The sequence below is a fragment of the Loxodonta africana genome, chromosome 2 (genome assembly GCF_030014295.1).
Source record: "Loxodonta africana isolate mLoxAfr1 chromosome 2, mLoxAfr1.hap2, whole genome shotgun sequence".
In the NCBI taxonomy this organism is placed as follows: domain Eukaryota; kingdom Metazoa; phylum Chordata; class Mammalia; order Proboscidea; family Elephantidae; genus Loxodonta; species Loxodonta africana.
This window is the reverse complement of record NC_087343.1, coordinates 17,613,403-17,634,090: the sequence shown is the minus strand read 5'-3', so window position 1 is coordinate 17,634,090 and position 20,688 is coordinate 17,613,403. Positions and strand designations below refer to the sequence as shown.

General features: G+C 44.7%; 1 protein-coding gene across 2 annotated transcripts in view; it reads right to left on the bottom strand.

Moving 5' to 3' along the window:
- Positions 1–20,688, bottom strand: part of TRIO (trio Rho guanine nucleotide exchange factor) — a 417,508-nt gene that overhangs the window by 34,395 nt on the left and 362,425 nt on the right. Inside the window, exons 35-38 of one of the 2 annotated variants that reach the window (XM_064270659.1) lie at positions 12,381–12,673; positions 9,522–9,692; positions 6,744–6,839; positions 111–259 (exon numbers count right to left, since the gene is read on the bottom strand). In XM_064270659.1, coding sequence (XP_064126729.1) covers positions 111–259; positions 6,744–6,839; positions 9,522–9,692; positions 12,381–12,673 — 709 coding nt within the window. Of the gene's footprint in view, positions 1–110; positions 260–6,743; positions 6,840–9,521; positions 9,693–12,380; positions 12,674–12,708; positions 20,296–20,688 lie in introns of those variants that run through there. The other variant, XM_064270669.1, reaches the window with a different exon arrangement.

The following is a 20,688-nucleotide window of genomic DNA, read 5'->3' as shown; positions in this document are numbered from 1 at the left end:
GTGCGCACAGTTACTCAGCAGGAAACCCCACCTCTCCCCACGGCACCAACCAGAGCAGAATCTCAGTCCCACTCTTCAAGGTGACAAAGGCATGAAAACTTGTGTCTTACTGCCGTCTCTTGAGCGAGCTGGATTTCCTCTCTTCCATCTCATCAATGGGTGAAGAGGAGGAGAGAAGGGAGTTGTCCGAGGGGTTGAAGGAGGGGCTGCTACTGTCTCCCTGGTCGACGAGGAGCGAGCTGGGACGGTCCTCCAGCGCCTGGAAGAGACGGAGGCCGTCAGCACTGCTCACTATCCACAGCCTGCGATGGGCCAAAGACAGGACCAGAAAATCTCCCAAGTCAGAGAATGCAGAATAAATGCTCTTAAATCATGAGACCCATGTTTGTGAAATCACACAGTATTTCACCACAAACACACACACACACAACCCCACAATTAAGAAAGAAACTGAGTAGGAGAAGCTGGATAAGGAAACAAAATTTGAATGATAAGGATAATGAATTTAGCCACATTCATGTATTCTGTTCTTTCTTACCAAATAATTAGAAATAATACAACTTACATCAGTGCACTGCACCCATGTCTGGATATAATTTGCAGTTTATAATCACATATTTCAAATCTAGCAATTTTCGTGTGAGTTATTATTTCTGCCAGATGAAAGCGTGACCATTTTGGAAGGGTGTGGAATCTCCTTGATCAGGTCACCTTCCTGGTATTCAGGTGCCAACATTCCCTGTTGGTAGGTACAGTGCAACAACACCAGCAGTCTGTATTTTAGCTTAAACAAACTTGGTTTGTTCCTTGATTATCCATGAAGCCACAGGTACTTCACGAAGCCCACTGTCATACTTCAATGCACACAGGTCACTCAGCTAAAACTAATCTCCACCTTGTGACACTTGCAACATCCTTCTGTCCCCTCCATGGGCAGAGATCCTCATGCTTGTACCTCTCACTTATCCACAACTCTCTCCTTACTGCATGTCAGTTTCTGCAGGTGACTGTTTTCACTCCTCTACAGAACCCACCACAAAGCTTTGCGAGAATTCAATAAGCCTGTGAATTGCACTTCTCTCTGTGGAGCAACGATGTGACAATCCTTGATTACTTTCTAATTGGAAGACACTATTTTTGTTTCTTTATCCGGATTTAAAAGCTCCTAGGGGTAGCGGCTTGTAATTCTTTCAGAATTTTCACAGTACTGCTGGACACAGATTGATAATGAAAAGGTAATTATTGATTGAATTGGAAAAATGTCACTTTTCTTTGGACAAAAATCACAACACAAACTGCAAAGTCCACTTAAGACTTCATTTCAAACTCAAGCCTCAAATTTAAGTCCACTTAAGACTTCCTATCAAATTAAAAAAATCAAATACCTGTCTTATTTTCTCCTCTGACAGTAAGGGACTGAACCTACCTTTACAACTAAGCAATCTTGCTGAATAAAGCCCACGAAGCTGCAAAAACGTACTGCCTACTGCTCTCATTTATGAAAAATAGGACATTAAATTAGTGGAGAAACATAGAGTTTGTTTCAAGAATAGCCCTATTTTATTGACCTTTACTGGAAACAGATATTTTGCTCTAAGTAGCAGAGTCTGAGCCATGTTGTCAGACCATGTGGCTCTGTGACAGACAAACTGACGCCTCGGACGATGAGGGGAGGATGCTTCGTGCTGTCTAGGCTGGCAGGGAAACAGCTGAAGTTCATTAAATTGAATGCTATTCACTTAAACAGTGAGAAAAAGGAGAAGAAGGGCTCCAGGCCCTCCCCCGGCGCAGAGGAGCGAGGGGAGCTGAAGTCATGGACTCGCTGGTGTCTGCCAGGACCCATCAGCTACAACTGAAGCAATGGCTGTCTGGGCCTGACGTGGCTGATCTGGCTGGACGGAGATGGGCAGCCAGGGAGCGTAGGCGCCCTGACCAGGAGGCAGTCACGGTTGTATGCTCTCATCATGTTTCTGACATTGCAACCTTGACGCTGCCCAGCTACCTTTTATACAAATGATGCCCATTGCCAGGACAAAGCTAACAGAGAACTGGAATTACTGGGACTTCACAGCTTTGGACGGATTATTTGTGAAACCCTCTGAGCTTGGTTGTTTCTTGTGGGTAGGTCCTTGGTAACTTCCTGTTCCTTTTATGAAAATACGAACACACAGATATTCTCTTTCTCCTAAGGTTATTGTTGTTGTTGTTAGCTGTCACTGAGTCAACTCCCAACTCACAGCAATCTCATATGCAATGAAATGAAATGAAATAAAATGCTTCCTGGTCCTGCGCCATCCCCATGATTGCTTGCAGATTGGCTGTGCTCCGCAGAGTTTATGTTGGTTTATTTTCAGAAGTAGATCGCTAGGCCTTTTTTCCTAGTCTTAGTCTGGAAGCTCTGCTGAAACCTGGTCAACAACCCAGCAATGCACAAGCCTCCACTGAAAGATGGGTGGTGGCTGTGGTTCTTAGGAAACTGCCCATGTCACCTAAATTTTTACATTTATTTTCAAAGACTTGAACAAAGTAATGTCCCATGAGTATTTACATCTTCCTCAGTTTATTCCCCCCTTGTAATTTCTTATTTTGTGAATTTGTGTTTCCTTTTTTCTCTCAACAACTCCATTTGTGTAACATTTCTGTTTTCAAACTATGCTTATGCATTTTCTGGAACAGCTGCATTCTTGCTAATTACATATTCCAATTAATTGTATATGAAGCCATATATGCCATATTTTATTGAATAAGAATATAAAATATGCATGGTACAAAAAAATCTCTGTGGTTTAAGTAATTGAATCTACAGTGCTTTTCTGTCCTTTGGGCCATTATTACAGCCATCAATTCGTGTTGTACAGTAAATATGGGACCTGGAGGTTACCAGAATGCAAGAAGTATAGATTTTGCTATGAACTAATTATATTCTAATCCTGGATGCTGCCATTTCATTTTTTTAAAGTGTACAACTCAGTGGCAGTTAGTATATTTACAATGTTGTACAATCACCACCTCTATGTAGTTCGAAAACTTCTCATCACCCTAGAAGGAAACCCCTACTCACTTAGCAGTCACTCTTCATTGCCTCCTTCATCCAGCCCCTGGCAAGTCCTAATCTGCTGTCTGTCTCAATGAATTTGCTTATTCTAGATATTTCACATACAGGTAGTTCCCGACTTATGATGGGGTTCCACTCTGTTGACTCTGTTATAAGTCAGTTGTGATGTATGTCCAACACCTCAGTTTTTTTTTAGTTTTCATTACTAATGCCTTTTATGATCAGTATCTCTATAAATCCGGCAGTGTTCTGAAGATTAATCATAAAATTGAACATCTGCAAGTGAACAGCTGAGCGTGATAACATCAGCAAATTACTAACGATAAGATGTGAAATAAAAATGAAACGTATGGTCCTAAGTGTAGTTTGTGGTAACTCAAATAAGCGTCATAAGTCAGTGACTACCTGTAAATGGAATCATACAATATGTAGGCTTTTGTGTCTGACTTCTTTCACTTGGCATAATGTTTTCACGGTTAACCCATGTTATAGTATCAGTACTTCACTCCTTTTTATGGCTGAATAATATTCCATCGTATGTATATACCACATTTTGTTAACCCATTCGTCAGCTGACGGACATTTGTGTTATATAGGACTGCTATGCACATTCTTGTACAAGTTTTTGTTTTGAGTAGCTGTTTTCAATTACCGGATCATGTGCTATTTCTATGTTTAACTCTTTGAGGACCCACCAAACTTTCCACAGTCATTGCACCATTTTACATTCCCCCCAACAATGGATGGGGGTTCCAATTTCTCCGCATCCTACCAACACTTGCTGCTTTATTTTTTCATTTTTTAAATAGCGATCCTAGTGGGTGTGAAGTGGTATCTCATTTTGGGTTTGATTTGCATTTCCCTAATGACATCTCCCCATAGGTTTGTTGGCCATTTGTATATCTTCTTTGAAAAATGTCTATTCAAGTCCTTTGCCCATGTTTTAATTAGGTTCTTTTTGTTATTGAATTGTAAACTTTCTTTCTTGAGAAGGTTATCTAATGTCTATTTTTTCCCCAAAGGGCAAACTTTTTTTTGTTTGTTTTATTATTCCAGTTTTTCTGTTTCAACTCATTAATTTATCTATATGAATTCCTTCCTTCTGCTTTCCTTTGGTTTATTTTGTTGTTCTTCTAACATCTACAGTTAAGATGTTTAATTCAAATATTTTCATTCTTTTTTGTATCTCCTTTACTTTTAAATCAACAAAGAGAAGAAAATCCCAAAGTCAAGTTCAAACAGTCACGATGGCGACAGGCTACTATCACGTACTGCCAATGCTCGGGCAAGATACGCAACCTTTAACACAGCTGGTTGGATCAATATGTGGAGGTAAGGGAGTAGAGTGAACCCAAGAGAAGAGGTGTCGGGGTGGTTTTAATGTACCAGGTGGAATCTCCAGGTCTTAGGTTTAGGAGGTTCAGTTCCTGAATCGCCATACTCCACAACAAGTGAACACCTTCTCCCCTCTCGTCCCCAATCCAATGCAGTAATACACAGCTTCTGATGGATAAGCCACTCAGAGTTCAAATCTAATCATGAAGGTGCTGTAGCTTGAGATCACTCACAAGAAAACGGATGTGAGAGCCAAGGATCTATGGCACAGGCGAGACGCACAGGAGGAACTCAGAGTCCCCGGGAGCAGGACACGCTGAAGGACATTAAAGGGACTAGTTTTTGTGAACAAAAAGTTGTTCCCATGGACATCAGAAGGTTAGTGACAGGATATCAATGCAAGGGTTATGTTTCTCTTGGACCAGAAGAAGAGGACAGATTCCAAATTACATTCCATGGCAGAAGGAAGAGGGGATGAGTCCATCATGTAAATATGGCTCTCCAAAGAAAAGGGGAGGCATTAGCAAACGCCCACACGGATGGAACCTCGTTAGGGGCTTAACAAACCACACTTCTAACCCCAGTTCACAACTGAAGACGCAGGCTCAGAGAGAAACAGAGTTTGAGTCACCATAGATATTTCTTCACCATTTGGGGGAAGTCTGCCTGAACTAATCACAAATAAAACACAGCCCACTTAGAATACAATTTCAATACTTGCAGAATAATGATTAGCAGATTAACAAAGTGCTGTCTCACAACATGTTTTGGGAAAATTATTTCGGTTATCGGGCAAGAATAATTTTAGTGATCACGTAACTAATGTGTCTAAATGGCTTTTTTAGGGTATTTAAAAGTACATGAAGAGTCAGTAAATACAGGTTAGACACCTCTTGTTAACAGACTTGTCTCTTAGAAATAAGGACATGGTTGCAACTTAGTTTATATTGGGATAACTCCAAAGTCTTTATCAGTGGAGTCTGAGTTCTTGGGTCACCTCTCAAGTCTTAGCAATCTCCCTGCCTAATTCAAAGCCCATCACATCCTTTTCAGAACACAGTGAGAAATTCCTGGCTGTGGCAGATGACATGTGCTGGTCTGAGTTCTCTTTACATAATTCCTCTTGACCTAGTCCACCAGTTTCTTTATGGGTGGGAGAAGAAATGAGAATGACATACCAGTTGCCCAGTTAATACTAACTGAAGGAAGATAAATCCCAAACTTTAAAGAAGTACACTCTTTGATCTAGCAATTCCAATTCTGGGGATTTACCCTGAAGATACAACTGCACACATGCAATGAACATGGATGTTTACAGTAGTGAAAAACTGGAAACAACTTAAATATATATCATTAGAAAGTTACTTAAATAAATTACAGTATAATAATAGCTCTGCTACTGAGAGCTAGTCAAACTTTTAGACTTTACATGTGCCTTGGTTTCCTCATCTGTAAAACGGGATAACAGTTTCACCTCTTAGGGCTGTTTTGGGACTGTATAGATTAACATCAGCTTAGCACTCAGAATAACACCTCGTGGTGTTATCATTATTACTGTTATGTTATTATTGCATTCACATAATGGAATTTTATACAGCTAATACAAGGAAGCAGGGACATCTAGATAGAGCGATGTAGGAAGATCCTCAAGATATATTGTTTTAAAATCTTAAAAATGGAGTGAATAGATTTTGAAAGAAAAGCACACACGTACACACACCGTAAGTACATGCACAGAAGGTGCCCGGCAAGAAACACGTCAAACTGCTCATGGTAATTAACTCTAGAAAACGGCTTGGTAGGAGAGACTGAGGGCTTTTACTTTGGGGAGTGGGCAGCTTAAAAAATGTTACCTTTACAAGGGCTGTAGGATATACAATTCTAAAAAGTTGTTGCCATTAGTGGTTTTCCATTTCAGTCAGGAAAAGTGAAGGGACACTGAGAAATTAATTGATTTGATTCAGTTAGAAGCACCCGGCCTGTCTAACTTCAAAGAACCAATCTCGGGTTTGGGAGGTTTTATCAAAATAAGGCCAAGCTGGCCAAGTGGCAATATGGAGGTCCCTAAGAAGACAAAATCCTATAGTCACACAAACATTTCTCTCTGGTATACTGTAAACCCAAATCAAAGATACCAGAGGCAGCCAAAGGGAGCTGGAGACCCATCTGTGGGTACTGACCCTAGCCCACTGTCAGACAAGACTGGAACCGGCCACACTTGCTACAACGGGTAGGACTGTGGTCAGCGTGCCCCAGCCACATTCCACAGACACAACACGGACAAGGACAGATCAATTTCGAGTAGCACACGAGAGCAGCTTCCGCCTCTCAGACTTTCTCTGGGAAGCCTTACCATCTTGCTTTTCACGAGCTCCTCGATCGCACTGACAAGCTCGGCGGCACTCGGTGTTTCGGAGCTGGTGGGACGGACTAACAACCGAGAAGAGGCCTAAGGAAGAAGTGCAGAAAGAGACAGGGCGGAGGGGGATGCCTCGCGTTAGTAACCAGACAGACAATACGTGCTCTGCGTGCTCCATCTCTTTTTAAAAGTATCCAGACAAAAAGACCACAGGTTTGTCTTTGTTTGCATTTATTTAAAGCCATCCTTTTTAATTTACAATATTCTGACAGGAAACATTAAATAAGACCTGCTCTGGAATACACGTGGAAAGCAGACCAAGTCTGTTTTCAATCCGCGGTCATGTAACATCGTAAGGCTTTTCAAAGAGGTGACTGGGCAGGGAATAGTCTAGCAGTAACTTTTGCAACTGCTGGCCAGGCTATCGGTTAAGGAGAAAAAAAGAAAAGAAAAGAAATACAGAGTCTGATCAACGGAAGAATGAAAGACTTAAGGTCTAATGAGTGAATCCTTAAATAATCGGGAACAGAAACGGCGTAATAAAAATGGCTTAACTGTGTTTCTGGGGTTGAGAAAAGAACCAAAGAAAAAAGAAAGGAAAGGAGCCAGGGAGCACTGACCAGACAGAGAGGAGAGAGGGGACAAGCTCACCATTTTCTGTCCATCCATTTCCCCAAGATTAGTGCAGAGTACAGAAGATCTGTGGCCTCACAAGCTACCAGATGCCATTTATGGCTAGAATAGAGGGCGTAAAGCGGTCAACAGGAACGGGGGCTGGGGGCGGGGCTGCTCAGGTCCAGCCTCAGTAATTAGCAAACAGGGTGTGTTTGCATATTACTCGAGCTGTTGTGGATTAACTGGGAACTGGAAGAGGGCGTAATATGAACCTTGTGTCATATTAAGGACAGCAGGGATGCATGCAACACAGGTTAGCTGTCCTAACCGTGCCGTTCCCACAGGAGACACATGGGTTTATACATGTACCACGGGGCTTTCACATGTGTGGGTCAGAATGTGCGCTTTGCAAAACAAATGTGGGTGTGGTCTAACGAAGCTTGGAATATGGAGGGAAGAAAATAAAGGGGCGGGGTGTAAAACAAAAAAGTCAAATGGCAAGGTAAGGAAACTGAGCCAAAACAGACACAGAACACAAATCAACGTAAGGCTGCAGTGAAAGTTTACAAAAAGAGAAAACAGAACAGAACAAAAAATTAGTCACAAGGTAATACACTGTCTGGGAATATCACTATCGACTTTTTTGTTAATGAAGAATTGCTACTGATAATACTCGATGAGGTAACACAGCAACCCATACGTGAGTCTGGCAAACAGAAGACTAGAGTGCAGCTCACTCCTTAATGGAGAAAACCACTCTCTTATTTGGTGAATACGTCAATGTGGCCTCACACTTCACTGATGGATAACCACCCAGGTTCAAGCATTTCCGTTTTCTCCTCTTGAGAAAGGTATAGCTTAGAATGTTCCACCTAAATAGCTTAGGAGTTGTCATAAAAACAGCCCGGCCCCTGTGTTGGGCCAGTCACTCTCTGTGCACAGAGGGACCAGGTCCTTTCTCACCTGGGGGCCTCCCTTCCTGCCCACCCCCCCACAGTGCACAACCACCTAACTAGGTTCTTCACTTGCAGCCATCCCTCTCAGGCCCGCAGCCCCCTTACGCTGGCCTAAGGGCTAAAAAGGGAGGAGGAGTCAGAACTCTATAAAGAGTCAGAACTCTATAAAGAAGGGGCTGAGAAATGTCTGATTTTGGATAAATCTAATGCTGGACTTGACTCGGCTGCCATTGCTGGGCTCACAGAGGTCAGTTACTGGCGTGTGGGAGATTCTTGGTCAGCAAAACACAGGCAACCCAGCAAGCGCCTGCTTTATTACTGATGAGAAGAGGGGAAGAGAAAAAGAAAAAAAAAACAGGGAAGAATGGAGGGGAAAAATGTGGAAAACATCTGTTTTATTCAGAAGACGTAGTTACTGCCAAAACCAAACCAAGACAAAAGCAAAATCACCAGTAATGACTTCACAGCATGGTTTTCAACACCTGACAATTCTGAGGAGCACAATGGGGCCAGGCTGTTAGACAGGAGGGGCAGGCTACATTGACCAGGTTTCCTTTTTTTGATTTTGTACTCAAGGTTCTGCAATTGGGATGCTCAAGATTATTCAGGCTATGAGAGAGAGGACTCAAGAGAAAAAGTGATTTCTTGGCCTGAAGCCTTTGCATATATCCAAAGAGAAGATTCACGGCTCATGACTCACCCCTACACTCCTATAACTGTTCCCACACTCCAGTATGTATGCTGATCCTACAGACTCATCTTTGGTGTGCTGGGAAAGTACATGGACAGCAAAATAACCTCATCTGAAAACACAAACCCGCGTGCCAAAACGGCCCACAGAGAGAACGAGGCCTAGTGCTGGTCCCGTGTCTGCAGACTGCCTGTGATTTCTCTGACTGTTCTCTCCGGGATTCTTGTCCATGCAGGCAGGAAAATTAAAATCCCTTTAAAAGCAACCATTACTGAAGGATCTTTAGAATGCATGGGCCTATTGATACGACCACACATGCGTGAGAAACTGCACTCGGGGACTGTTTATTCTAAATGGACTTTGTTATTTACACTTGTGGGGAGAAGAGAAGCCGAGTCTACCTGGAAAAGCACCGTGTCTCCCCGGGCTCTTTTACATAACCACAGAGGCTCGAGCTCCTGCAGGGAGGCTGGTGGGCAGCTCTGACCCCGGGGATCCCGTCTCCCTTACCTTGTCATCCTGCGAGTCCGGCTGGAGGAGGCTGTGCTGCTGAATGGCCATGGGTGGGGGCAGAGGCACGGCGTCAGCCCCCTCCTCCCCCTCCTCTTCTCCACAGCTCTGCATCCCGGAGGAGGAGGACTTGGAGAGGGTGCCGCTGCTGAGACCCTCGTTCCGGCCCCTCTGAAACCAAACCAGTACGTGTGTGTTACATTCTAGGCCATGACTGGACACTGAGCCCTACGGGGTTAACTGGGAAACTGCAGCAAAGGCAGCAACTGAGAGGACGGAAGTCGGGAACAAATGTGACTTTTCATTCCCAGCCTTCGATCCAACTGTCTTGCCTGCCAACTTGGACAAGAGAAGCCAGTGAGTGTGTTTTTTGAAGGGACTGCCGACGTGATCCGTCTGGCTCTGAACACAGCTCATCTTCAACCAGCCAGCCACAAAAAAGCTTCAAAAATGTGAACCACAATTCTCATGTCAATTCCATTCATTTGGGCTAGCTCATTTTGTTTTTTACTTAAAGAGTAAAATTTACTGAAACAATGAAATGAGGATATAAAAAAATTACAATCTGAAATGCATTTTAAGAATCTGAATTAAGTATCACATTCATTTTTCTCTGTTTCTGCCTTTAGGAAAAAAAAATCAGTTTTGTTTCTACTAAGAAGACAGAGATTTAAAAAATAGATCTGTGAACACGTTAATAAACCTGCTCCAGTTGAAAGCCAATGACAAAAATATGCTCAGGAGTAAAACCAGAGGAAAACATAAATCTGCAAAAGAAATGAAATGATAGAAGCTCTCTCTTCCTTCTCTGCCTTTTTCTTTGTCCAGCCTGGGAGGGACTTGGGGAGTCTAAGCCAGAACCCCCAAGGGCATCTCACCAATGGACCCTTACTGAAAGGTCCACCTTGTGGATCACGAGGGACTACTGTTCCTTGCAGCAGAGCTTAAAGCCCCTCTGAACAGATGAACATTTAAAAACGCCCGGTGACTTACAGAGGTTTATCTTCGGTGATGTGGGAATATTCCAGCGTTTAAAGCCATCAACTGTTAAACGAAAGGTTGATGGTTCGAAACCATCAGTGGCTCCGTGGGAGAAAGCTACGGCAGTCTGCTCCGTAAGGATTTACGGTGTGGTGCCATAGATGGTGTCTCTGTGGCTTTTCTAGCCATGGTCTTGTAACTCCCACCCAAAGGACTGGGCAGGGCTGTGCAGATATGGTAACTGTGGCCTACCAAGGGGACTGGTCAATTTTGCCATCCTGCTAGGCTCGAAATCAGCCACCCCAGAGGCGGGAAAGAAAAGGGCCCACTACCACGAAGGAAGGAGAGACCGGCAGGAGAAACCTGCAGGAGATGGCGAAGTGGGCTTCCCGGCCCACAGTGTGAGAAAGCTGAGTACCTTTTGGCAGAGACTGAAGGTCAGGGAGAGGTGTGCCTGCGAGCACAGCTGAAAAGAGGCTGTCCTGATGGAAGACTGTATCCTGAGTGTTCCTGAGCTTAAACTATAGCCTGTTACTTCCCTAATAAACCCCATAATTTTAAGTATGGTCTGTGAGTTCTGTGTGGCCATTGCAATGAATTATCGAACCCAGTAGAGAGTGCTGTGGGAGGGGTGATTGGTGTCAGAATTGGTAAAGATGGCGGAGAGGAGGCATGTCTGGCCTCTGCCTCATAGGAATCAGCCTTGGGCTGTTGATCTAGATTCTCCTTCCCCCTTGCAAAGTTAGAGAAGATGAGACACCGCCCCCATGCTGTTTTCGCAACAGCCTTGGAAACCCTAAGGGGTCACTATGAGTAGGAATTGACTCGATGGCAGTGGGTGGTGGTAGTGGGTACTACTGGGTTAGCAAAATAAATGAGATATTTTATACTCAGGATAAGATATAAGTGTAGACAGTGAGGGAAAATAAATAGGAGGATGCAAACATTCCACAAATCCTTCCAAGGCGTTTTAGTGCTAACTCAGGGACTTCTTAACCCTTTGCAACCCTAAGCGGCACCTACTGGCTTTACCTACATGGCAGACATGAAGGAGAGCGGGGCTGCAGTAGCTCAGCACCCACTTCCTTCGAGAGCAGGTAGGGGGTGGCCAAGCCTCAGCAGAAAAGCTCATGGTTGTCTGATTTCTTTATCAGAAGCCATGGGTTGGGCTCGACCATGCTTAAGTAGGAGCAACTATTTCAAGTCCTATTCCCACTGAGTCTAACAGTCGGCTTAGCGGAGAGCTTAATGGGCATACACGACTTTCATGATTTCTGGGTACGTGTGCAAAACATGTAATTAAAACTAAGGTAAAAGTAGGAGAGAGTCCCTGGGTGGCACAAATGGTTAACATGCTTGGCTGCTAACAGAAAGGCTGGGGGTTTGAGTCCACCTAGAGGTGCCTTGGAAGAAAGGCCTGGCCATCTACTTCTGAAAAATCAGCCTTTGAAAAGTGCTATGGAGCACAGTTCTACTCTGACACGCATGGGATCAGCAGCAGTCAGAGTAGACTCCACGGCGACTGACAAAGAGGAAAACAGAACCAAATCAGTTTATGTTGTTGCTGGTTGCCATCAAGTCCATTCTGACTCATGGTGACCCCGGGTATGCAGAGTAGAACTGCTCCATAGCGTTTTCAAGGCTGACCTTTTGAAAGCAGATGGCCAGGCCTGTCTTCTGAGGCTCCTCGAGGGGAGTCTGAACCACCAACCTTTCAGCTAGTAGTCAAGTGTTTTATTCAGGGATTCCTTTCCTCACAAGACAAGCAACTAATTCCTGCAACTTAGACAGAGAGAGGGGGCAATGTGCAAGTAGGGGTCTAGTCTTTGGCCTTGCACCATTTAAACCAGCCAAGGTTAAGCCCACACAGACCCTCACCTCTTCAATGGTCTCGTCCTGTGGTGTGGCCGCACTGTCATCCGAGTCTTTCTGAGAGCCCGCGTCGACACTCTTGCGGACCTCCCTGCTCTTCTTGTGCTTGTGGGCCAGCTTCTTTACGTGCCCATCAGCCTTGCCACTGCTGAGGCGCCGCACGGGGCTCGTGAGCCACTTCCTCAGGGTGTTCCCTGGACGCTTGGGGCCAGGTGAGCTTTGGGCCCCAATCATATGGGGCTGAAGAGACGCTACGGATGCCGGTGGACTGGCATCGTTACTGGAAACGGAGAGCGAGTCTGTCAGGACGAGAAAGAAACAAGTTTTACTGAACATCACACAAATCCTTCCAGCGTGGAAGTCCATGCTTTCAGGGCACCGTTTTTCCAGACACTTTAGTACCACTCAGCGGTGTGTGGAGCACAGACAGACTGCTGAGAGCTTGGTTAACTGGCTTCACCACCAGGGTGCAAACATAAGAGATCACCACACACACACACACACACTCTCTCTCTCAGTGTTTACCAGATTTGAGTTTTGCCGGAGATGACCTTTTTCAAGATGTACCTCCCTCCAAAAAGACCTGCACACCAGCAGTCCTGAAGGCCAGTACCACCCTCACACACGTAAAATGTTATCATCACGCAAAACATCACAAAGACATTGGGAGGCAGAATTTTAAATCAGGTTGATGCGTTTTCTTGATAAACTAATATGAAGAAGAATTGAAAGGAAATAAAAATTTTTTAAGCTACATCAATTGACATCACAAATGAATCCTGTTAGATAAGTGTATTGGTTTGACTCACTATCAGTGAATAAAAGCACAAGTCTGTAACTTCACATGTAAAGGTGCGGCTCTGGGTGGATCTGACCCAGTCAGGCCTAGTGACAATCAGCACACATTTGGAAGGCTGCTTCATTCAATGTCAAGGATAAAGGCCGTGGCTGCACAGAGAGTAAAGCTCGGGGCTTGCTGGGGGGCCAAGCCCCTGACTTACTGGTCACAGCTGGGCTCCGCTGAACCATGCAAACATACAGCATCTTTACTATCAGCCTCAGCAGAGTCACTTCACATGATGCAGTAATTATCAGCAATAACTGAAAATACAGCAACGCATTTTAAAAAGAAATGTGAGGAGGTGGAGTCCTCCTCAAATAACTAAAATTCTCTACAGAGAGTACTTCCAAATGAACCTTGTCACTGGATCTCAAAAAACTAAACCCAGCCAAGCCTGGGCTGACGATTTCTCAAGAGAAGAAAAACTGGAACCAAAAAATTCAGGTAACAGCACTCAGCAAATCCCCAGAACTGTGCTGAGGCGCTATTTCACAATCTGAAGACCAGTGACCTGGGAACTTGCCCGGCCCCTCCTGGGCCCTTCACACTGGCTCTACCACAATTAAACGGAATAAAATACTTTAGAAAATGGAATGATGGGGAAGGGTAAAATCATTCGCTGTGCTTGTTAATTTCTTAAATCTTTTGAAGTCTTAAAAGTAAATTAAAATCAATCTTTGGAAATATTCCTTTAGGCAGACACCTGTATTAGCTGTATTTACTTCTGCAGCACCAGAGACAATTGCACGCTGCAGTTGAAAGCAAGGGAGTTAATTCCTTCCAATCCTGCGATTATGTGCACAGTCAGCGCCCGTTTCCCACTGACGCTCCAGACGCCTGGACTAGACAGTGGATACCACCCGTCTAATTGCAGTCCGTTCCCTGCTCAGCCCAGCCCACGGATTGGTAAAGGTTATAATCTTCCATAAGCAGATGACGCGTTTTAAGCAGGGCCACTCATTCTTAAAAATCTAGTTTCTCAGAGGCAGACTTTGATTAAAAAAGAATCAATATTACATTCTGGTTTAGAATAACCTCCCTCCCACGTACGTATATAAGCTCAAAACAAACAAACAAAACATCGCCATTGAGTTGATTCTGACTTGTAGTGATTCTATACGACAGAGCAGAGCTGCCCCACAGAGTTTCAAAGGAGCACCTGTTGGATTTGAACTGCTAACCTATTGGTTGGCAGCCATAGCTCTTAACCACTATGTTACCAGGGCTAAGAGCTATTAACACGTTTCCATACTGACAAACAAGCTTTACTCTTCACCAGGTGCTCCTGGAAGAGGCAAAGAAGGATGAAATCATTAAGTTAAAGCATTCATGCACTTAATACCACCTGGGAACCTTCTCAGGTGCCCATCTAGGATAAAAGGTGAGTGAGGCAGACGCGGTCCCTAACTTCAGGGACTCTTGGTGTGGCGACTACAGAAAGGACAAAGAGAGGAGGACGGTTTGGATAATTCACATGCCCTGTGACAATTTATTCACTTTTTTTTTTTTTAAGCTCCAACTATTGTCAAGACCCTGTGCTGGGCACAACAGGTGACAAATTCACAGTCATTCACTGGCCACAACTCGGAGCCACACCCTGTGCTTCCCACTGGGACAGAGAAGAAAAAATCTGGTCTCTTCGCTCATGGGACCTACCATGTAGTGTTTCCTGGGATCACATAACTGTCACGCCTGCAAGAATGTGACACATAGTATAAGAGAGGCACAAACCCTGTGCGAGGCTGAGAAAGGGAGACCAGTGGAGGCACCAAGGAAGGCTTCATGGAGGAGGTGGCACTGACCTACTCTGAATGAGCTGGGGCTGAGTAATCCATGCACTACTAGATCATGGAACCTAAGCTCCACGAGGTCAGGGGCTTCATCTGCCTTGGTTCTTGACGATCTCCTAGGGCCCTCACATGGTGCCTGCATACAGGAGGCACTCATTAAGTGCTGGATGGAAATGTCAGAAATCACCAGCAGAAGGAAGGGAGCAAGCTAATTCACAGTCTATACTTTAAAGACAGTCATTTCTCTGACATATATTCATTACATAACTGCGTAAGGTGAGGAATTATCAAGGTGACAGAAGGTGGAGGTCGAGAGAGATGGGCTTAGATGTGACAGGTCTCACTAATGGAGGGAGCTGTGCCATCCCTTGTGGGAAATGAGGAGGCCAGGAAAAGACCAGGGCTCACTGGGAATAAAACTAAACCGAGTGTAGGTTTTAACACTCGTAAGCAGGATATTTACAGCACCTAGGCCTACGATATCAATTTCACATGTCTTTGGGCCCGAAAGTGAGACTGTGGAGGAATCTGGAAAGGGAGCAATGAAGCATATAAGAACCCTAAGTGAAAAGAGGATGCCTATCAAGAATTCTGAGTCTCTTTGCCCAACCTAAGTGTGCGAGGTTATGAAGAAGACAGCAAGTGCTGGAGGGCTCGTGAGGGTTGTGGGCAGGGACCTGGGCAATCTCTCTGCAGTATGAAGACCGCCCCACTGCTCAGCAGACCCAACAGCCTTTGGAGGGATGAGAGAATGAACTGCAGTCAAATGACAACGCTTTGGAGGACCCAGCTGGCTTGACAAGGATGACACACAGGGTGTTTTGGCCTTGCCCAGGAAAAGATCTGCTTGCTGTAAAATGGTTTCAGGAGAACAAGAGACATCACTTCCTTGCCTCTCTCTGTGAGCTCAGCTGCACAGGATTTGGTTCTCTGTACTTTGGCAAGCGGGTCTCAAAAGAGATTTCCTCCTCAGCTGGCAGGTCAGGTATTAAAACCCGGCAGTGGCCTAACCGTGCCTCCGATGGGCAGGAAGTAAGCAGAGTGCTCAAACAGGGGCTCACCGGAGCCACAGATGAGACGCTCGGGTACCTGTGGCTCTGCCATTCTGAAGGGAACAAGCAGTTCTCGGCCTGAGTTCCATTTATCAAATTACTTAAGCGACAGTATTTCACTGTGCCAGAATAATTATGGCTTAGAAAAATGCTAGCAGCAACTGGCAATTACAAACTAAGAATGGAACTCTGTTCAATTTTTTATTTTACCTTGAAAAAAAATTTATTTTCAGAAGTCTGATAATGTACAGGGAAAATTTCCCCACCCACCTCTAAAATCCATCACCTATCAGTTTATCATATGGTGGTGGCTTACATGTTGCTGTTATGCTGGAAGCTAGATCACTGGAATTTCACATACCAGCAGGGTCACCCATGGCAGACAGGTTTCAGCGGAGCTTCCAGACTGAGAGAGACTAGGAAGAAAGGCCTGACAGTCTGCTTCTGGAAACTAGCCAATGAAAACCCTATGGAACGCGACAGATCGTTGTCTGACTCACTTCGGATACGTCATCAGAAGGCATCGATCGCTGGAGGCAGACATCATGTTTTGTGAAGTAGAGGGCCAGTGAGGGAAACTCTTCCTGGGATGGACTGCCACAACAGCTATAACAATGAACTTGAACATGCTGGCAATCGTGAGGATGAAACAGAGCCAGGCAGTATTTCACTCTCTTGTGCACAAGGTTGCTGTGGGTCAGAGTCAACTCAACAGCAGCTATCCATCCATCCATCCGTCCATCCATCCGTCCATCTATCCATCTTCTCTAAAACTAGCACACATTTTGTCTAGGGCAAATCTGATACATTAGTCACCATGCTGGGCGACTAGCAATAAAAACAATAACCAAAAAAGAAGTAAACTAGATAAATGACACCTTGTCTGTGTACTGTCTTTAACAATGATGCTCAATACTTCATGTTACTTAATACTCTTGAAAATACAATAAACTAGGTACTTCTTTCTTTCCAATATAGAAACTCTTTTTGCCTAAATCAGTGATTTGCGTGTAACACCCAGATTCTGCACTTTTTGCTGGGTTGTGATACAATGCATAAAATCAGCGGCTTAAAAAGCTCAAAACTTATTGGAACTCAGCAGAGTCATTAACAGAAGGGAACACAGTGCCTGCTGTTATTTGAGCTCTATGAAGAACAGACTCTGCCCTCTAAACCAGCCGCTCTATTGCACATTTTAACTGAATTCACATGTCCCAACAGTATCTCAGTAGAATTAAGATCTCCACTGTTACTGGGCACAAACTAGACACAAAGAATGCAACAAACAGCTTTAGAGCTCTTAGGTCTCTTCAGGAAAATCTCAAATTACTGGTCTGCACACAGCTGCCTTCTCCCAGTAAAGCTCCTGGTGGCGGTGATGTGCTCGTGTTTGCCAGTGTGGCCTGAGTGTCCATCGCCCAGAAGAAGACACTTCTCAGGGTGTGTCCCTCTTCCTCTAGGCACGGTTTTCTCATCTGAAAAAATCCACCATCACACCAGCTGCCGTCGAGTTGATTCCGACTCACGGTGACCCCATGTCGGCAGAGTAGAACTGCTCCATGGGATTTTCAAGGCTGAGACCTAGTGGAAGTGGAGCACCAGGCCTTTCTTCTGCAGCATCTGTGGGTGGATCTGACCACCAACCTTCTGGTTAACAGTCAAGTGCTTAAGTGGCTGCGCCACGCAGGGACTCCTCTCTGAGACCTAGCCTTTCTGCTCAGGGCTGGACTGCGATGGGCCAATCCGACAGCAAGAGCAATCTCCAGAAGACAGAGCCCTATGGCCACATCTCTGTGTAACCCTTCGTGACAGCACTCCGTAACTGTGTTAGGAAACCCTGCCTGTCCACACAGGAAGTGACCATGACACTAGACCCCAAGCTTCCTGCGTGCGGGGACCATGCCTGTCTTGTCCGTGACTACACGCCCTGCCGCCTGCAGGATGCCTGGCACGCCTGTGGAGTGCAGTAAATACAGGTTGAAAGAAAGATGCCAGAACGCATGAATCAATTACTAGTCACAGACTCTGAGCCAGTTTCGCTTTTCCCAGACTTAGCGCACCAGCTGGTCATGTAAGTCAACCATTATGACTCAGGGGTGTGTCCTAGTAATTTAAAAAAGTATCAACTTTATTGAAGTACATAATTCACACATCATACAATTCATCCATTTAAAGTACATAATTGAGTGGTTTTTTAGTATATTCGCAACTATCAATCTTTGGACATTTTCACGTTCTTAATCATTTTTGTAACTGCAAGCCTAGACTGGTGTCTGGGACATCCCATCTGTGGATTATGAGGCACGAACGAAGCAACCTAGATGAATGATTTCATTCTGCTTCTACATATCTTTTTAAACAACCTGTCCTTTAATTAAGGGGCCAAAGCAAACTTTAGCATAAAGAGACAGTATCAGCACCCGATGGTCATTTAAAAACATGCCCCAGTGTGTACATGAGAAAGCCATTTGTGATCTGCTTAAAACCGCAAGGGAGAAATCCAATTAAAGTTTATCTCCTCTCATTTTGGAGGGGGAAAAAAAATCCACATAAATGGCTTCTTTGCTGAAGTCAGAGTTCACACAAAGTCCATGCTACATTTCTCCTTTAAAAAGAGAAAGAACAAAAGCTAAAAGAAAAAAAGAAGGGTGGGGTGGGGTGGGGGGAGGAGCAGGAGCCCGACCCTCAGCCCCACAGGAAAGACAGCCACCAAGTGAACACACACACTGCTGGGAGAAGAGAAATCTTCCATTCCCAGTCTGTAAGCATGGGACATCTGTGATTAATGAAACACTTGTTTTTTTTTTAAATTTAAGAAAAAAAGAAATGACTGTATCCTGTTAGCTTCAGGCCAAGAAGAATCCCAGTTGCTTTTAGCCCTCTCTCATTGTCCCAACGGTCAAAAGTCTTAAGGACGTCTCTAAGTGTTCTAGAATAAAACTAAGGAGCCCTGGTGGTGCAGCGGTTAAGCGCTCAGCCGGTATATAATCAAAAGGTCTGCGGTTTGAACACACCAGCAGCTTAGAGGGAGAAAAGACCTAGCGATCCATCTGTAAAGATTACAGCCTAGGAAACCCTATGGGCAGTTCTACCCTGTCACATGGGGTCACGGTGAGTTGGAATTGACTCCACGGCACCTAACAACAACAGAGTGAAATTGGATTACAGTGTATGGGAGTAAACCAAAGAACTCCAGGCCCTGAAGATGAGAGCCCTTCACCACAGCGGGCGCACTTCCTCATTTCATAATCTCAACGGAAGATGAGATCCAGGAAAGCAGATCTTGGCTGCTCGGTTTACAGCACACCCCTAGAGCCAAGAGCCTGCCTGGCACGCGCAGGTGTCTAATAAATACATGCTGAGCGAGTGCTTTACGGACTAACAGACACATAAAGGCCATGGAGCCCGGATTCAATTCCACCTCTGTCCAGTGCTGGTTGGGGTATCTTACAAGGCTGGTTCTTGACCTTCTTTGGCTTCAGTTTCCTGATGTGTAAAACGACATGATTCCTCCTGCCATACCAGGCTGCTGGGAGGAGTAATTGGGGCAAAAATGTACAAAAAAGGTCTTTGTAAATTTAAAGGTTAACAAAAATATGGAGCAATACTTACATTTTTGCATGGAAAATGACACTGCAAAAGGCAAGGAAGGACATTGCAAAAGGATAAAGTGCAGCAGAGAGTGGGGTGACGGCCCGTTGGAAGGACGCATCCTGGGCCAAGAGCAGGCGGAGGAACAGGGGGGACCCAATGGCCAGCTTGCTTGGGTGCTGGTGTCACACTCACATGGCTTTACTGTGTCATTGTACATGTGCTGTGACAGGCGTCCCTCCCACCACGTGATGTTAGCCACATGCACCCCCGGGACCAGGGCTAAAGGTCCTGGCACGTCTTATGAGGCAACACCACCCCAGATGCATACACTCAGCACTGGGAGTTTTTCCAATAGGGATGCCTCATAGTTCACCTTCTCCTCCAAGTTTTCTGAGTAAATTGATTGTTACCTCTGTACTTTTTGATACTGGATATTAATTTCCTGCTTTTGCAATCAAGGTCACGTTCATTGGGATTAAATAACGTCCCTTCCAAAGATCCTCCCAAAACGGCCTCAGCTAGTTAGTTCTCAAGAAAGATATTTTCATCGTTCTGTCCACTGCTGTTAGCTGCGGTTGAGTTGATTCTGATTCATGACGACCCATGTATCTTGTCCATTGTCCACCGTACGTGTTCAAAAATATCTGTCAAATAACGATGCAATGATGCCCTGATAAATTCTCTAACCAAGAGAAGCGTAACTCAGAGGCACATTTTCAAAGCAAAGTGGTAATTTAAAGTTCTACTTGCAAGGACTTAAAGAAATGTTTATTTAGCAGTCATTGCTATTTACTAGAGAAAGACTAATGACAGAGAAAAAAGATTCAAGGACACTTTGGAGCCGCTGCTTCTAAAGTCTGAAGTAATCCCGGCAGGCTATGTGAGGAGAGACCTGGATTAATCAGGGGCGCCTGGGCTTCGGCAGTTTCTCAGACCTCTGTTCATCGAGAACTCAATGTAGGGGACCCCACTTTTATTCAGAAAGTTCTTCCACCATACCAGGAAGCTGGTAATGTCCATGTGAAAATCATAATTTA